The sequence below is a fragment of the Phocoena sinus genome, chromosome 11, assembly GCF_008692025.1.
Source record: "Phocoena sinus isolate mPhoSin1 chromosome 11, mPhoSin1.pri, whole genome shotgun sequence".
NCBI classification, from domain to species: Eukaryota; Metazoa; Chordata; class Mammalia; order Artiodactyla; family Phocoenidae; genus Phocoena; species Phocoena sinus.
The window spans coordinates 39,855,332-39,874,666 of NC_045773.1; the positions used below are offsets into that span (position 1 = coordinate 39,855,332).

The 19,335-nt window shown below is 47.9% G+C and overlaps 2 protein-coding genes across 2 annotated transcripts in view; both read right to left on the bottom strand.

Annotated features, from left to right (window-relative positions):
• The window catches only part of CAMP (cathelicidin antimicrobial peptide), a 45,251-nt gene extending 26,235 nt beyond the window's left edge, over positions 1 to 19,016 (bottom strand). The window contains exon 1 of the mRNA XM_032649205.1: positions 18,888 to 19,016. The gene's annotated coding sequence lies outside the window, so the exon portion shown is untranslated. The remainder of the gene's footprint in view (positions 1 to 18,887) is intronic.
• On the bottom strand, positions 1,207 to 19,017 carry LOC116762345 (cathelicidin-5-like). The gene is made up of 5 exons (XM_032649207.1): positions 18,888 to 19,017; positions 3,058 to 3,446; positions 2,324 to 2,431; positions 2,110 to 2,181; positions 1,207 to 1,525 (listed from the first exon to the last, which is right to left on the bottom strand). Exons 2-5 carry the CDS (start codon positions 3,253 to 3,255, stop codon positions 1,424 to 1,426), a joined length of 480 nt encoding a protein of 159 aa, XP_032505098.1. The 5' UTR covers positions 3,256 to 3,446; positions 18,888 to 19,017; the 3' UTR covers positions 1,207 to 1,423.
• Positions 19,018 to 19,335: the final 318 nt, after the last annotated feature.

Here is a 19,335-nt window from a genome sequence, read left to right on the forward strand (position 1 = left end):
ACCAAGAGGAGACAAGCCTGACAGGTAGCAAAGTAAGTGCTCTGTGAGATCCTGTCCTCTGTCCCTCTCAGAGCGGGGAATCTGTGTCTTGGTACAGGTTGGCCCACAAGCAGACCTAAGACAAGCATTTAGTGGAAGTAGTTTGTTTGGGAGGTGATTCCAGAAAGCACCAGCACGAGTGTAGAGAAGGGAGACAGGGCAGGACCTGAGTCAGAAGAGGACGTGTCAATGAACAGGTCACAGAAGTGGGTGACAGGGGCTCAAGCCAGCTGGGGACCTCAGGGGGAGGTGTGACATGTCTGGGAGTGGACCCCCCAAGGAGTGAGGAAGAGGAGGTATTTTTCCACTGAGTCCCCCCAATGGTTGGTTGAGGCTGCTCCCTGCGTTCAGAATCCCCAGTGTTTCCAGTCTGCCCCAGAGCAAAGGTCAGCTAGAGAATGGGGAGGGGGCAGGATGTGCATAGTGTCTGAAACACCCAGGCACACAGAGATGTGACCCATGTGTCACTCTGTATGTCTTTCACATTCATGCAGAGCTCTTCACCCTGATGAACAGGATCCTTCTTTTTTTTTAATTTAATTTTATTTATTTTTTTATACAGCAGGTTCTTATTAGTTATCTATTTTATACATATTAGTGTATATATGTCAATCCCAATCTCCCAGTTCATCCTACCACCACGACCACAACCCTCTCCCGCCGCTTTCCCCCTTGGTGTCCATAGGTTTGCTCTCTACATCTCAGGATGCTTCTTTTTAATGCTGCATATTTTTGTAGCAGGTAGTTCCCTAAACACAAGCCCACCACTGAAATCTCGGACCCAGCTAAAGAAACAGTGATGTGTTCAATGCCAGAGGAAAAGCCAGGAGGAGTAGGATTTTCCAGACTTCAGATTGTCAAGGAGAAATGGAACGCTATGGGCATTGTAACTGTAGGCTTAGCCCTAAGACTGAACTGTGTCTCTGTGAGTGTTTAACAAATGTCTGGCCCCTCCAGACTGTCACCACCATGTGAGCAGGGACCGCATCCCCACCAGCACTGCACACAGAGCAGGTCTCCTTAAGTCCCTACTGGGTGTTGGAGGAGGAGGGCAGAGGTGTGTGAAGGGCACGAGAGGGACCCGAGAATGGAAACGCTGTTGGCCCTGCTTCCTCTCCCCATGTCCTCCTGGAAGGAACAGGGGCCTCATCCACGACTGTGTTTACAGGAGTGATCTCTCTCTCTCTCTCTCTCTCACACACAAACACACACACACACACAAAGAGGCTACCGGGAGCTAAGGACTCGGTCCTGGTAAGTGGGAGGAGGGGAGACAAATGAAATTGATGCCTGGAGTAAGTTGCTTTCACAAGAATTTATTTCTCAGAGTCTAGAAGTCTGAACCAGGGCAGGCAGACACAGGTCTTTTCCCTGGGCTCACAATTCACCCAATTAATCTGATTATTGGGACGATAACTGGGCCATAGTTCTTCCAACCTCTTAGTATCTTCCTACCCAGGCTTCGCAGTCCCCCGACACTCTGGGGCTATGCAACAGGAAGAAACAAGTTACTATGGAAAATGGGCCCAGGGTAAGACCAGAATCCTCCCCACGTGGACATCCCCACTAACTGGGTGACTTCAGGAGACTTTGGGCCCCAGTTCACTTTCTGGCTGTGACCTTTGGAGCATGTGGTTGAAAACCTACACCCACAGACAGATGAGGAAACTGGGGTCCACAGATTGCAAGGGGTTTCCCAGGGTCACAAGCCCATCCCAGCAAAGCTAGACGGGAGTAGGGGCTGAAAGCACATTACTCTAGTCAGTGCCTCTCAGAATTCAGCATAGTCGGAATCCCCTGGAGGCCTTGTGAAAATACAAACGGCTGGGCCCCAGCCCAGAGTCTGATTCAGGAGGTCTGAGTGCGGCCTGGTAATCTGCCTTTCTGTCAAGTTCCCGGGTGGGACCCCACTTAGAGAACCACTGCTCTAAGGGATGGCAAAGCCATGTGATGGAGGGGCCAGGTAGGAGGGCCTTTCTCTTCCCTGGAAGGGGCAGCGGGTAATTGGTCCAAAGGATGTTCCTCAACCCACCCTGTTATTAGCTCCACAACACAGAACGGGCCACTCACCACAGTGCAAGTGATATCGAAGTTGTCCCTGATCTGAGCCAGGGTGACTGTCCCCACACACTGTTTCACCAGCTGTAAGGGGAGGTTCAAGCTCAAACTGGAACCTCCGGACCATTGCCTCCCAGCCTCAGCCCAGGGGCTAGAAATCTTCCCCAAAGCCCCCTATTCAGCTCCCTGGGAAGCATCCACCAGCACTCTAAGCCCCCAGCCTCACCCCATTCTCCTTGAAGTCACACTGCTCCGGGGGCTGCTGGGTCGTCCTGGGGCACACGGTCTCCTTCACTGTGAAGCTCACAGGCTTCGGGGTGTCCAGGTCCTGATCCTGGTCAAGGATCAAAGTGGGGTGACTGGGCTCAAGCTCATGCTTCCTTCTCTGATCTGTCTCCCTGCCCCTCACCTAGACGGCAGCCTCTTCAGCCCTTCCTGTGTGCCTGGCCCTGGGTTTGGTGCTGGGTGCACAGGGGAAGGGGACAGAGCCCACTCCTGGACTCATGGGCACACAGAGAGCAGGAGGGGACCTCAGACCAGCTCTGATGAGAACACCTTCCCCACGGAGGGGCTGAGGCAAGTCAGGGACCACCTGCAGGGAAAGACCTTGTCACTGGAACCTCCAAGCTGAGCAGAGCCCTCCCTGGTAGGAAGACAATGAGGAACAGATGGGACTTAAATCAGGGAAGTCACATCACAGACCAAGTAACCGCCCCCCCTACCTGGAGCTCCCAGAAAGCTCTGGAGCCCAGGGCACCTGTTCCCACAGTAGAGATGCTAAGGCAGGAAGCTCTCATGCTAGGAGGGGACCCAGCTCTGGGAAGGTTTCCTGGAAGAGGTGGGAGCCCACCTAGAGGGAGAAGTCCCTTCCTGACAGGAGGTACAGCCTGAGCAGAGGGGGTGACAGCGTGGCCAGGGCTGGCGGGAGACAGCCCCCTCCCCAGGGTCCTCCTGACTCACGGTCTTGGGAGGCAGGTCCAGTTCCAGGAGGCGGTAGAGATTAGCTTCTAAGGACCGCTCGTTGAACTGATCCAAAGCACGAAACACAGCTTCCCTGTAGCTGAGGGCCTGGGCGCTGGCCGAGGGCACCACTAGTCCCAGCAGCAGTAGCCACAGTGACCACTGCCCCAGGGCGAGGCTGGCCCTCTGAGTCTCCATGGTCCCCAAGTCGGCCTCCTCCCAGCATGCAGGACCCTCCTTTATGCCCCTCCTGGGCCTGATGCAATGGCCCAACCACGTGTCTTCCTCACCTGCCCCATCCCTGATCTCCTCCCCGGCTGTGAGCTGGACTTGCCTCAGCCCCTGCTGTTGCCTCACGGGATTGCTGGGCAGTGGGAGCGGGAAGCCTCCTGTGGAAGGTGAAGAAATGGTTTCTCCATCTCCCTGACAACATCTTGGCCTCTCCTGGGGCCCATGGGGAGTGTCATAGGCAGGGTTGCTCAAGAGCATTGAGTCCTCCAGGAGAGGGAAGACCAGGCTCTGTCTTACGTCCCCTCTGCCTCCATACTCTGGCCTCCTCAGGAATAGGGTAAAGGAGTATATTCAGCACTCAATCTCCTCCTCTAGGCACTGTCTGGCACAGAGTAGCCATCAGTTAATGTCGATGAGTGGATGACTGTACCAGCTCCTTCTAGAGCCTTACACACCTAGCCAAACCCTAGGCAGACAGTCAACCCCACACCATCTTGTCTTTTGGGCCCAGCCCTCAGCCAGTCAGGGGCTTGGCTCCATTTGTCCCCTCTCCTGGATTCTTCTCCACTGACTTTCTCACTCTAAAAATGTCCCATCCCAAGTCCCTGCCAGCCGTGGCCTATTGCCCTGGCCCCTCCCAACCAAGCCTCAAGAATAGTCATGTAGAATTTTAAAAGTTCAATCTGGGATTCCTTATGAAAAGTTCCAGCAAAGCAGACTTAAAGGAGCCTATATGGTCAGTCACTTTTTCTTGCTGTACTCATATAAATAATCAGGCCAAGTTTATTGAAACTAGACTTAATTTGCAAGCAAATTAGTCTTACGTTGGTTATCTTTGATAAAAATGGGGGTAATTTTAGACAGAAAAATTATATTTCAGTAGAAAATTTAATATGTACTTGAGGATATTAAATACTAGTTCTGTTAATTGTCATTGAGGTTTTGTTGTCTACCTATAAACTGGTCTGGATACTGATTTCTCCTCATTTCCTCTAATATCTGGCTACAACTCTCCAAACTAATGTTTCAAATTTTTCTCCCATCCTCCTGACTTGGAATCATTGAGAACTAAAACTGCCATTTTCCTGAAGCTATGCAGGCTAAAATAGGACACTTAATATAAATTTCAGAGAAATCACCATAACAGCTCATGTATGGACAATCTTCATGTTTGTTGCTGTGTGGGCCACTCAGAAGCATCACCAGAGATTCAAACTGTGACTCGGGAAAATCTATTAGATTGCCACTGTCTGCCCTCACTCCATTTGAAGAGGATTTAAGCCCAACACCTAGAAATCTGGCTGCCTTCAGAAGTCAGAAATTGGGATTACAATCTGCTCCAGTCACACACCTTTGTTTTTTTTTTAATTTTTTTTGTTTTGATTGTTTCCATAGAAATGCCTCTCATTAAATACCTGATTGCTTGTACTCTGTAGGCCTAACTTGGGAAACCCACCTGCATCACTGCTTCCGAAAACGAGGCCTTTTAACTAAACCTTTTAACTAAACTGATCTATTCTCAGGACTAAGAGACTGGTTTGATGAGATATGGAGCAACCTACCAACTCTGGACAGGCTCAGACCTATTTCACAGGATGGTGCCAAATATTAACATTTTCTACAATATTATGCAAATCCTTGAACAAATTCCTAGGACCCTCAAGATCACTGACCTGTTATCATGGCTGAAACCTTCAAGTTTGGGACAATGGCTCTAAACTGGATTTCAGACTATTGCCTGTATAATTATTATAAGATTTGCTACTACAGTCACTAAGGAGAACAGTATGGAGGTCCCTTAAAAAAAAAACAAAAACAAAACCACCATACGACCCAGCAATCCCACTACTGGGCATATACCCAGAGAAAACCATACTTCAAAAAGATACATGTGGGCTTCCCTGGTGGTGCAGTGGTTAAGAATCCGCCTGCCAATGCAGGCGGCACGGGTTCGAGCCCTGGTCCGGGAAGATCCCACATGTCGTGGAGCAACTAAGCCCGTGTGCCACAACTACTTAGCCTGCGCTCTAGAGCCCACGAGCCACAACTACTGAGCCCACGTGCCACAACTATTGAGGCCCGCAAGCCTAGAGCCTGTGCTCTGCAACAAGAGAGGCCACCGCAATGAGAAGCCCACGCATCACAACGAAGAGCAGACCCCGCTTGCTGCAACTAGAGAAAGCCTGTGGGCAGCAACGAAGACCCAACACAGTCAAAAATAAATAAATAAATAAATAATTAATTAATTAAAAAAAAAATACATGTACCACAATGTTCATTGCAGCACTATTTACAATAGGCAGGACATGGAAGCAACCTAAATGTCCATTGACAGATGAATGGATAAAGAAGATGTGGCACATATATACAGTGGAATATTACTCAGCCATAAAAATGAACGAAATTGAGTTATTTGTAGTGAGGTGGATGGACCTAGAGTCTGTCATACAGAGTGAAGTAAGTCAGAAAGAGAAAAACAAATAGCATATGATAACGCACATATATGGAATCTAAAAAAAAAAAACGGTACTGATGAACTTAGTGGCAGGGCAGGAATAAAGATGCAGACGTAGAGAACAGACTTGAGGACACAGTGGGGGAAGGGGAGGCTGGGACATAGTGAGAGAGTAGCACTGACATATATATAATACTAAATGTAAAATAGATAGCTAGTGGGAAGCTGCTGCACAGCACGGGGAGATTAGCTCAGTGCTTTGTGACGACCTAGCGGGGTGTGATAGGGAGGGTGGGAAGGAGACTCAAAAGGGAGGGGATATGGGGATGTATGTATACATATAGCTGATTCACTTCGTTGTAGAGTAGAAACTAACACACAATTGTAAAGCAATTATACTCCAATAGAGATGTATTTTAAAAAAAAGATTTACAACTGTAATCCTATTTAGATGTGTTTCTGGGTTATAACCTCTGACTTTTAGCATATCAACTACCCAGGTAGTTAAGGTCCTCACCATCGACTCTGATGCCCAGGCGTCTCTTGGTGGATTGCAGTGTAAACGCTGACAGTTGATTGTTTTTTTCTTTCTCTCTTTTCTTTTCTTTTTTGTAATGCAAGTGCCTGATTTAAGCTTTGACAGCCAGGCATCCACTTCAAAGGTGGCTATCTTGAATAAACATGTTGTCAGCTGCGTGGCTAGATTAAAAAAGCCAGGCCACCTCCCCCTACTGAGGGTCCTTTGTTTCAGATTTCTTTAACTGATCATTTGGGCCACTTGTTTTTTCTCTTCCTGTGCTTTAAATTCCTGCTCTTATGTTTTAAATTCACCAATAAAAAGTGAGCCGTTAGAAACCCTAGGCCCCCATCCTCAACTGCAATAAAAGCAGGACCCCAGGCCCATATTCTCTTTCTCTTTCTACCCTAGATGTCTTTGAGTGGCTCCAGTCATGCCACATAATTTCCCAGTCCCATAAATAATGAAACTTGTTTTTTTCAAAGTTCTCTGATGGCGACTGGTGAAGGGCATCGTGCAGTCATAATCAGAACCCCAAGGGCTGGTCCGTTCACAACACTGGCTGTTGATGATAGTCTGAGACCTGCACACAACACTGACCCTTGAGAGTCCTGCTGAGAGTCCTCAGCCAAGGGCTGCCTTCCTGGAGACAGCCGGGCTCAGGCAGAAGGCCATAGTTCCCCCTTCAGGAGTCTTGGCCGAAGAGGTGCTCTCACGAGGCCCAGCTCAGTCCTAGGCCCAATTCATTTCTCGAATGTCTGACCCTCCCAGAAGGCCCACTGCCCACCCCTCAAATGGAGCTCCCACATCTTATGCTAGCAAACCTGCCAGCTCCCACAATTGCTCCAGCCAACCACTTCCTTTTCCACCCTGCCTCCCTCCACAGCCCCTTGGAGAGCCAGGGCTGCATCCCAGCCCTCTGCCTGTGCACGGCCCTCACCATGTCCAGCTGTCCATCTCAGGGGCCATACCCACCAGCCAGCCACAGGGTCCCTGTGCAGCCAGCTCTCTCACAGTGAGTTCTGCCCATTGGATCTTCTGGGGTCCTTATCTGTAAGCCAGCTGACCTCCATGGGGCCTGCCTCAGTTTACTAGAGATGCACTAATAATACGGACCCTCCCAAAGCGAAGGGTTTGGAGTCTCAACCAGAACTTTCTCTGATGAAGGAAATATTCTGTATCTGTGCTATCTAGTATGGCAGCCATTAAACACACATGGCTACTGAGCGCTTGAAATGTGACTTGTGCAACTGAGGAACTGACTTCTTAATTTAATTTTCATTAATTTAAGTGGCCACATGTGTATAAGACAGTGGTAAAGATCCTTTTTTCTTTGGTCTCCTTGCAAAATTTTTCTCCTCCTTTATAGCTCCATATTCCAAGGTGTTTGCGGCAAGAGGATCGCCTTTAACAACCCCAAAAATGTTAGGCCTTGCCCACTCAGCTCAGGACCAAAAGGAACCTCTTAGGATTTGCAGAAATCGACTGTTGTCCTGTCCACACTGACTTGAGAGGGAATAGAGCTCTCAAAGGGAGGCCTTTGTCCCAGAACCATGTTCTTCCTTGCAAGTACCGCTGACCTTCGCTCCACCCCCGCTGGGACAGGAAGGGAGAATCATAGTGCTATTGCCATTTCACAGATGAATAAACTGAGGCCAGCCCAGACCAGGATAAAGCAACTTACCCAAGATACCAAACTACTCAGAGACAGATGTAAGGCTGAGGCTCCAACCTCTCCCAGCTTCAGCTCACCCTCTCATCCCCCTCTTCCCCTTGCAGATGATGGGAGGACAGCAGAAACCATCCTGAAAAGGGTAAGTTCTCATGCTTACCATACATCCCAGAAATTCCACTCCTAGGTATTTACCATCAAGAAATGAAAACATTCCTCCACACAAAAATTTGTACAAGAATGTGTAAAGCAACTTGATAATAGGCAAAACCCAGGAACAACCCAGATGTCCATCAGCAAGTCCATCAAATTGCAGGACATTCACACGATGGAATGCTACTTGCCAGTAAAAAAGAACAAACTGGTGATATGCGCATCACGAATGAACCTCATAAACATTATGCTAGACATTATAAGTGAAAGATGTCCGACGCAAAAGATCACATATTGCATGATTCTATTTATATGAAACCTCCAGAAAAGGAAAAACTATCGTGATAGGAAATAGATCAGTGGCTGCCAGGGGCCAGGGTTAGGAAGACAAGGTAGACTGCAAAGGGCCATGAGGGAACATTTTGGGTAATGAAAATGTTCTACATCCTAATTGTGGTGATGGTTGCACGATTGTGCATTTTTGTCAAAGCTGAAATAATTACATTAAAACTGTGAGTTTTATGGTAGATAATTTATATCTCAGTTTCAAAAGTTTTAGAGCAGCGGGGGAAGCACCGGCAATGTGTGGGCAATTGTTTGGTCTCCCCAGCTCTCCGTGGCCACAGAGCCCACGCTCACATGAACTGGCCCTTGAGCCACTGAAGATGACAGAAAGAGGTGAAGGCAAGGAAGAGCAGTAGCCCTGCAGCTGCCCCCTCCCTGCCAACTCAGGAAGGCTCTGAGTGTGCCCGGGGGAGGGAGGCCCCAGCCATGCTTAGGAGACCACCAACCTGGGGCTGGGGCAAGCCCCTAGCCCACTCTGTGTTTCCATTACCTCTGTGAAGTGAATGTGAGGGCTGCATGGATTAAGTGGGTACTTCTCAGAGCATGTTCCATGGACTAGGGGTGGTTGTGCAAGATTCCCAAGAAAAGGGTCCCATGGTCAAAGAAGTATGTGAACCCTCCCTTGCTGTTTCCCGGAGACTCACAATACACGTTAGCTTACTAAAGGCTGTGAGAGTCCTGCAGGAAAGGAACATGTTTCACTCTGATTAGCCCCAATTTCCTCAATTGTGCCCCTTTTTTCACAGAACACGCAAACATCCCAGAAGGCCCAGGGCATGCCTTGGAGCCTGGATCTTAGGCTCAAAGGATTGGAATGGGTCCAGCCCCAAGTCCTCTAGGGCAGGTATTGCTCAGGGCTAGAAAGGTCTAGGTTCTGGAAACTGTCAGTGAAAATAATCAATAAGCAATCTATAATAAGAATAGAAGAGAGTTTTATTTGAGCCAAACTGAGGACTATAGCCCAGAAACCATCTTCCCAGATTACTCTGAGAAACTGCTCCTGAGAACCGTGGCTCTCAGCACAGCTTTATATCTTCTCAGAACAAAGAACATTAAACAAGTCAGGGATACATCTTTTCAAGGTTTCAAAAAAAACAGACCAGCATGTCCACAGCGAGTCAGTATGTCCTTGGCACCTGGGAAGGGAGCCTTATCATCAAAGGAGGAGTACCAGCACTGGTGTCCCAGGAAGGGAAGCATTTAAGCTTTCCCCCATCCCCCACCCCAGGACACACGGCTTGCGGGATCTCAGTTCCTTGACCAGGGATTGAACCCGGGCTGCAGCAGTGAAAGCCTGGAATCCTAACCCCTAGGCCACCAGGGAACTTTAATAAACCCTAAGCTTTTCCCGCCGCGGAGGACGCGCAGGCCCAGCGGCCATGGCTCACGGGCCCAGCCACTCCGCGGCATGTGGGATCTTCCCAGACGGGGGCACGAATCCGTGTCCCCTGCATCGGCAGGCGGACTCTCAACCACTGCGCCACCAGGGAAGCCCAACATGGGCATTCTTTACTTCTGGTCAATGTGCCCTTTTCTTTAATAATTAAAACAGATATACAATGTATGTTTGATAGGCCACAAACAGGCTGTCTTAGTTACCATAAACTTCAAGTTAACTCGTGTATAAGCCAGAATGACTCCCCCATACCTCAATATGTGAAAATTTCTTTTATCAAAACCATGAGCCCGGGCTTCCCTGGTGGCGCAGTGGCTGAGAGTCCGCCTGCCGATGCAGGGGACGCGGGTTCGTGTCCCAGTCCGGGAAGATCCCACATGTCGCGGAGCGGCTGGGCTCGTGAGCCATGGCCGCTGAGCCTGCGCGTCCGGAGCCTGTGCTCCGCGACGGGAGAGGCCACAGCAGTGAGAGGCCCGCGTACCGCAAAAAAAAAAAAACAAACAAAAAAAAAAACCATGAGCCCTTCTTCTATCTGCCATCCCCCAACAAGGCACCTTGCCTAATGGGGGCCTTTGTCAACCAGTCATCAGCAGGATGGCACAAGAGGCTCTAACTCAACCAGGACAGGAGGGAGCCCCAGGAACAACTTCACCTCCCAGAGGCCCAGGGATTGAGAAAGACTGGGACAGGGCAATGTTACCACAAGTCCACCTTCCTGGTCTCCAGCCCCTTCCAGCCCCCGGCACAAAGTCTTTCCTCTCCTCCCAGGACAATCTGTGAGGTGAATAGCACCCAGGTGCAAGCTGTAAGGAGGGCCCAGCTGCTAGCCAGGACCTCTGACTTCCAGAGGGAGTCAGACTCACTTCTTAGAAGTTTATTTCAAACTTCTGAGAAGTGTTTACACTACTTGCTTTGTTCTCTCTTGCTAATGCCTCTGTGTGGTACACTGATCAGGAGTCATTCCTCCCATTTCCTGGAGGGGTGCAACCGAGACCAACAGTGATCAAGAGGCTGACACATATGATAAAGGGCCAGCTGAGACTAGCAACACAGGTTTGGGGCTCCCGCCCCTGAGCTCGTCCCACCCTGAAAAAGGCTCTAGAGGGACTTCCCTAGTGGTGCAGTGGTTAAGAATCCGTCTGCCAATGCAGGGGACATGGTTCAAGCCCTGGTCAGAGAAGATCCCACGTGTCATGGAGCAGCTAAGCCTGCGAGCCATAACTACTGAGCCCGCGCCTGGAGCCCGAGAGCCACAACTACTGAAGCCCAGGCGCCTAGAGCCCGTGCTCCACAACAAAGAGAAGCCTCCGCGATGAGAAGCCCATGCGCCGCAATGAAGAGTAGCCCCTGCTCTCCGCAGCTAGAGAAAGCCCATGTACAGCAACGAAGACCCAAGGCAGCCAAAAAAAAAAAAAAAAGGCTCTAGAAGCAGAGATTGGGGTGCATTCACTTTTTCACACGTGGCAAGTCCCTCTAGCTGCCTTTTCTACCAACAACACTCCTCAATTCGGTCCCCAAGAATATTCTCCTGGGAAACAAGTGCCCTCTGGTGGCCTCTTTGAGTGCTACACCAATGTCCACCGGGGAAGAGTGGCAGAAAAAGTCAACCTTTTCAGAAGAGAAAAGGGACCACAAGGACCTGCCTCACCACCCCAAGCCATAAGTTCAGTTCATCTTCCTTGCAGGGAGAGGAGGGGAGAGGAATGCTGGTGTCTCGAGGCCCTTTCTAACCCCACTGCCTTCAGGATAACATTCACATCCTTAGTTTTCATTTACACCACAAACATTTCTCCTTCTGGCTACGAGCCAGGCTCTATGCTGCTGCTACTTGGAACAAGAGGCCGCCATGCCCCAGAAGAACTTCAAGGCTGTTCTCCCTCCCTGTGCCTGCTTCCCACCCTTGAGTGGCCAAATGGCTTCCTCTGTCATGACCTCTCCAAATAATTTTTTTTTTTAATTTTTATTGGAGTATAGTTGATTTACAATGCTGTTAAAGCATTTTTTTTTTTTTTTTAGGAGCAACTGCACAGAGGTGGAAAATCTGGAGTACGGTGTCCTGAAATCCAAGTGCAGAAAATATTTCTAGAAGGGAGTAGTGAACTGTATCCAGTGCTATAACAGATGGCTGCTGAGCAGAGTAAGACAGGCATGCGAATTGGTACTAGGTTCAGCAAAATGAAGGTCCCTGGAGAATTTGCCAGATGCCATTTCCACGGAGTCGGCAGGGTGAATGTCTGGTTGGAGTGGGTTCAAGAGAAAATGGGAGGTTCGGAGATTTGGATGGACATGTATATACTAATATGTATAAAAGAGATAACTAATAAAAAAAAATACTTTTCCAAAAAAAAAGAGAGAAAATGGGAGGAGAGAAGTTAGAGACAACTTTTTTGCGTTTTATTATGAAGGAAAGGACTATAGCTGGAGAGGAAAGTGGGGTCAAGGGAAAGTTATTTTGTTACTAACAGGAAACATTTCACTGAAATATACTATTCATATAGAAAAGTGAACAAATCAGGAGCCTGCAGCTCAGTGAATTTCCACAAGGTGAGCACATTCATGTAAAAAGTCCTCCTCTTCCCTCTTGCGTCTGGGAACATATGTATAACTGATTCACTTTGTATAACTGATTCACTTTGTTATAAAGCAGAAACTAACACACCATTGTAAAGCAATTATACCCCAATAAAGATGTTAAAAAAAAAAAAAGTCCTCCTCATGGCCTTTTCTAGTCACCACCCCCCCCCAGAGATCACCAGGACCTAATTTCTATTACCAAGGTTAAAAAGCAGGACTTTGTTTAACTTTAGGCTGCGGAGTCAAACAGTATGTCCTCTTCCATGTCTAGCTTACGCTCAACATCGATTGTGAGATTCATCCATGGTGTAGTTTTTTTTGTTTTCTTAAATTTATTTATTTTATTTATTTATTTTTGGCTGCGTTGGGTCTTCGTTGCCTTGCGAGGGCTTTCTCTAGAGTGGAGGCTACTCTTCGTCGCGGTGCCCGGGCTTCTCATTGGGGTGGCTTCTCTTGTTGCGGAGCACGGGCTCTAGGTGAGTGGGCTTCAGTAGTTGTGGCACGTGGGCTCAGTAGTTATGGCTTGCGGGCTCTAGAGCGCAAGCTCAGTAGTTGTGGTGCACGGGCTTATTTGCTCTGCGGCATGTGGGATCTTCGCGGACCAGGCCTCAAACCCATGTCCCCTGCACTGGCAGGCAGATTCTTAACCACTGAGCCACAAGGGAAGTCCCAATGGTGTAGTTTTTACTTTTCATTGCTGTATGAAAGAACCTCCAGGTACCCATTCTATGGTTGATAGGCATTTGGGTTGCTCTCTGCTGGAGCTAAAACGAATAACGTGGCTATGAACATTTGTTTAAGTGCTTGTTGGTGCACTTTGAACTGTACTATACCTTCTGTGCCATCTCTTGCCATCCCAGAGCCTTCCTGTGGCTTCTTCCTCACCTCCCACCTCTACCACTCACTCAACACGATGAAGACCTCTGCATGGCCCCCTTCAGTGACTCCCTTCAGTCACCAGGATTGAACCATAGACTGGCCACTCCTGCCTTGCGGTGGCTTCTCCAGCCCCACCTTCCTGGGCCTCTCCTGCTGCATCCAGGCTTCAGTGCTGGTGCCCTCCAGAGCCAGCCTCCTAAAATACTCCTTGCACACCCTCAGTGGACATTATCATCCTTATGCTAATGAACTCCAAATCTCTCTCCAGTGCCAACCCCCAGACAGTAGACAAGCCCAAAACAGAGCTCATCAGATTCCTCCAAGAACTGTGCCTCTTATTGTTGAAATAATGCCACCACCCACCCAGGTGCTTAAGTCCTTTCCTAGAAATCATTCTAGACTCCTCCCGTTCCCTCCCCCACCTCAATGACTCAGATATCAAAACCCAGTGAGCTCCATCTCCTTCCTCAGCTCCTAAGGTCACTCACACCCCTCTTCCCATTGTTGAGCCCTCACCCCGCTTCCCACCGCCTCGGTTCAGGATCTTGCCATTCCCCACCGGAACTATTTGGACAGCCCCTTCCTTGTTCCCCAGGCTTCCCTACTCTCCCCCACTGACCCACCCTGCAGCAATTTTCATCCACCCTCCACACCCTCCACTGTCCACAGGATGAGGCCAATCCCTTCAGCATGCTCAATCTTTCAAGAATTGTCCCCTTCCTCCCACTTGTGTCCTCACAGCCATTCCCACGAGCCCGTTCTGCAGAAGTAGTATCCTCACCTCCTGGCTTCTGAGGCCTCTTTCCTCTCCTTAAAAATCACCCCACCTCACCCCACCCCGAATCACCCTTTTCCAACAACCTACACCCTCAAGCTTCAGTAGCTTTAATCTCCTTTGGGAAGTCCCCCCTTCCTTCCCACTCCAGCTTTCTGAGTCTCCATCTCCACCCCTCCTCCTAGCTCCACCAGCCTGCCCCAGACAGCATCCATTATCATGATAATGCTTTCATCACTGTAAGCATTCCTCTGTGAGACTGTATTTGGCAGATGTAAGCCTGCTGAGGGTAGGGATTGTGGCATTTTATTTCTAGCACAAGGTTTGTCCCAGTAGGCAATGAATAAACATTTGTTGAGTGAATGAACGCAAGAACAGGGATGTTGAGCCAAGTAATAAACTACACAAAACAGGAGGAATGGGAAGGAATTTTTCTGAGATTTTTTTGGGGGGCCGCTCTGCGAGCAGCTTGAGGAATCTTAGTTCCTGACCAGGGATTGAACTCAGGCCACGGCAGGTTAACCGCCGAGTCCTAACCACTGGACTGCCCGGGAATTCCCACATTATTTTTTCATACAGCTTTTGAGATGAACACCATTATTAGCTTACTGAGCCTATCGGCCACTGCTTTTCAAAGTGTAGGTCACAGGCCATCACAACACATTTATTTTAGGGATTCATAGCTAGGATTTTTTTAAAATTTCAAATTTTTTCATAGCTAGGATTTTTAAGTCACAAAAATAAAAGAGAAAACAGTGTATTACAGGTAGTACTGAGTAAATGATGTATTGAAAACTTTTTGATATGTGTGTTCCAGGTCATGGGTCCAAAACGTATGGGAGCCCCTGCTTTAAGCAGTTGGGGGGTACAGGAAAGGGCTTCAAACAGAGGGTGAGAGGAGATCAGATTTGCATTTAGAAAGAGCATTTACGGGTCAAGGGCTTGGGAGTCCAGCCAGATCAGGTCAGCAGCGGGGAAAGAACAGGCAGGTGAAGGTGCCGGTGCCTTTTCCTGCCAAGGGCACTAGGCAGGGTCACAAGTCCAGTTAGGAAGGAAAGAGAAGTAAGTGGACTTGAGGTAAGTAGAGTTGTGAGTTGCCGGCGGGCCATTCTAGGTGAATTCAGATGTGGGACAGGAATTCAGGCGAGATATTCTTATCAGTAACGGGAATTTGGGAGTTCTCTGCCGTAACGCAGGAGGCCAAAAAAGTACTGGGGGTGGGTTTCACTGTTCAGGAAGCACCCACAAAAGAATGGGCAGAGGTGGGGGTGCGGTTTCTGCTAGAAAAGTTTGTTATCCCAGAGCAGACATTTAACCATGAGACAAGATTTAGCCTGTGCTTAGAATACCATCCTACAGAGCTTGTTACCCAGCACAAACCAGGATAAACACAAATTATGTATTAAAATAATGTGTGGGATCTCTGGAATTCAGTGGCCTTAAAAGTCATTCAGTTAAGTGGTTCCCAAACCTGTGTTTCAGAACAATTCATAGAGCTTTCTGATTATACAGATTCCAGGCAGGGCCCTACACCAAGCCTATGAAGTCAAAATATCCAAGGGAGACCAGAGAATCTCTATTTTCAAACAAGCTCCCCAAACTGGTAGCAATTAAAAAAAAAAAAAAAAAAGAGGAAATTTATCTGTTAATATGGAACCAACTCCAAGATATATGAAGTGGAAAAAAGCGAGATTCAGGACAGTGTTTATAACATGTTGTTGCCATCTGTGAAAAATGAAAAGTATGTGTGGCGGAATATGTAAATGCACTTGTTAGCACAGACACAGGCTCTAGGAGACACACACACACAAAGCTGGCCAGTGATGACCAACGTGGAGAAAACAGGGTAGACAGGGATGGGAGGGAGATTTTGTCTAGGCCTTTTTTGGTATCATTTGAATTTGTCCCATGTAAATGGATTGCGAACTCAGTAAATAAATAACTAAGTAAAAGTCAAAACTCCCCAGATAACTGTATTGTAGAACTAGGATCTGGGAACCCTCGATGCTAGGTACTCCTCACCCCCACAGCATCTAAGACCCTGGTTATACAGACTTGTGGACTGCTCATTCCACCTTGGAAAGCTTTGTTAGTTCTGACTTTCCTTTTCAGTGTTAATCTGAAACCTTGTAGCCTCCAGGGAGGCTCACGCTGCCTCAGGTAACCATGCAGAATAAATCCAATCTGGCTAACAGCACAGGTGGGTGAAAGAAGAATGGGCACATGTAAAATATTAAATCAGCCAGGGTTATCTTTTTCAAATATAAATGTAAACCTTTCAATTATTTCCCATTGCCCTTGAGATAAATTTGCAGAATGTGGTCTACAAGCCCCTGCAGAGTCTGTGCCCTCTGCAACAACCCCTCCCCCTCGTTCTCTGCCACAAGGTGGGGAGGGGGGGACTCCTCCCAGCCTCAGAGATTTTGCTTAGGGTCTGTCCCTCTGCCCAGAACACGCTTTCTTCCACCTCCTAAAGACTTATCCTCCCGGACACTTCCTCAGAGATTCCCTGACGGTACCAGACCAGATTAAATTCCCTTCTTAAACACTCTCAAAGCAGTTACACTTTTTCTTTGCAGCATGTATTCGATCTATATGTACTGAGGGTTTCCCTGAATCAGGCACTAGAGTAGAGAAAATGAAAGGGAGGGGTCCCTATCCTTTTGAGTTTATTATCTTTTGGGGGGGGGATTAAATTATCACAGAAACCAGTGTAAACACGTGGTGCCTGGAATGTGGGTGGTAACAGGGGAATGTGTCAGTGACAGTATCTGAGGGTAGAGCTTTCTTAAAAGGGTGGGTGTTAGTTGAGTGAAGAAGAGTATTCCAGGCAAATCTCCAAGGAAGCATTAACCCTGTCTGTTTGGATCTGGCAAATTGGTAGGCTCACAGTAGAGACTTAATGAACGAGTGAACAAAAATCGACTTGCCCCAAAGCAGAGCTAGATTAGAATTCAGACCTCTCAATTCACAGCGCAGGGCTCTTCCCTTCCCCCCAGAGCTGCTCCAGGACTTTGGAGAGCATTCCTGAGTGAATGGGGAAAAGGGTTTGGTTAAATTATTTCTTTTCTTTTGCTTTTATTTCACAATCCATGGACCCAAACATTAAAAAAAAAAAAAAAAGTCATCCTCAACACTTCATCAACCGTTTTTTTTTAAAAAAAATTTTATTTATTTATTTATTTATTTGGCTGCACCGGGTCTTAGTTGCGGCAAACTGGGATCTTTGTTGCTGCGTGTGGGATCTTTAGTTTTGGCGTGTGAACTCTTAGTTGCGGCACGTGGGATGCAGTTCCCTGACCAGGGATCGAACCCAAGCCCCCTGCATTGGGAGCGTGGAGTCTTAGCCACTGGACCGCCATGGAAGTCCCCAACAACATTTAGAAAGGAAAAACAAAAAAGGTTCTCTAACATTTCGGACACAGTTTTCATTCCAATACTTGGATTGCTGGTGCAAATGCTTCAGTATGTCAACCTACTTGGGCAAATCCCATTCAGGAAATGTCTGCTCGGGCAAGGACTTTCCATTCCTTTAACCATGAAACAAATATTGACTGTATAATTATAGTGTATGTCCATACAAAAAGTTCAAAATGTTGACCATTGTTTCTTTGAAGATGGTAGAATTATGGATGATTTTTTAAAATTATAACTATCTGTATTTTCTAAGGCTGTAATTATTTTGTATTATTTGCATAATACAAACCTTTGAAAGCAAAAGCTTTTTATTTATTTTTTTAGTTGACGCACAGTTGATTTACAATGTTATGTTAGTTTCAGATGTACAGCACAGTGATTTAGTTATACATACATACATTCTTTTTTATATTCTTTTCCCCTACAGGTTATTACAAAATATTGAGTATAGTTTCCTGTGCTATACAGTAGGTCCTTGTTTGTTATCTATTTTACATATAGTAGTGTATATATGTTAATCCCATCCTCCTAATTTATCCCTCCACCCCAGCAAAAGCTTTTTAAAGAAATATTTAATGAATTTAACGGTAGGCCCAAAACAGAGGTAGTGGTCATAATCTCAACCAGACACCTAAAATAAATATACAATCTGAATAATCAAGAGTATTTGCTCTAAACATGCTATCTAAAGACAAGTCCTCTTAAGGACTGATTGCTGTACCTCTGCCTCTCTCATAAAATCATTCATTCTAGGAGTTGCCACTGGTACAGAGGATATAACAACAAATCTGGTCATCTATAAAATGGGGACAATTCCTGTCTCATAGAACTGTTTAAGAATTAAACGAATTAGGGCTTCCCTGGTGTCAGAGTGACAATCTGTCTGCCAATGCAGGGGACATGGGTTCGAGCCCTGATGCAGGAAGATCCCATATGCCGCGAAGCAACTAAGCACATGTGCCACAACTACTGAACCTGTGCTCTAGAGCCCGTGAGCCACAACTACTGAGCCCATGTGCCACAACTACTGAGCCTGCGCCCTAGAGCAACGAGAAGCCACCGCAGTGAGAAGCCCATGCACCACAACGAAGAGTAGCCCCCGCTCCCCACAACGAGAAAGCCCACGCGCAGCAACGAAGACCCAACGCAGCCAAAAATAAATAAATTTTTAAAAAAAGAATCAAACGAATTAATAGATAAAGCCCCTGGAACACGGGAACCTAAGCACTTCATAAGCATTAGCTATTATTTACGGTATTACTATCCCAATGAGGTAAGAAAGGGTGGGAGAGAAGGAAATGACTCTGAGAAAAGTATTATACAAGAGCTAAAATGGAGGTGAGCAAACAACGCCGAGGCCCACAGTCCAGGCCGTAGGGTTAAGTCTTGTGGTCAGCGGCTCATGGCCAGCACTACCTGTTGGACAGGAGTCAGCGGTCCAGAGTTGGGCCCTGGTGTTCAGGAGGCAGCGCCCAGTCCTTGGGTCATTCACTTCCCTCTCGCGATAAAATTAGGGCCTAGAGGCCCAGGGTGGGAGAAGGGCCCGGACAGCCTTCTCCACCCTCCACATTTCCTCAGTTTGCGGAGCGCGGGACGGGGGGCCGATATAGCTTTGGCCTAACGCGGGTAAGTAGCGCCTGGACTGCCGCTGGCTGTGCGAACTACGCTTCCCAGCATGCAATGGGTCAAGAGGGGCTTCCGGTCTCACCCGGCGCCTCGCAGGTTCAGCTGGGAGTTTTCATTGACCTCCGAGCGACTCTGGCTCAGAGGAGCTCAGGTCCCCTCTAGGCCCCTCCCCTTTCTGAGGAGGGATGACCTCGCGGAGTCCCGCGAGCTGCTTCCTTCTTCCCCTCTCATTGGTCCA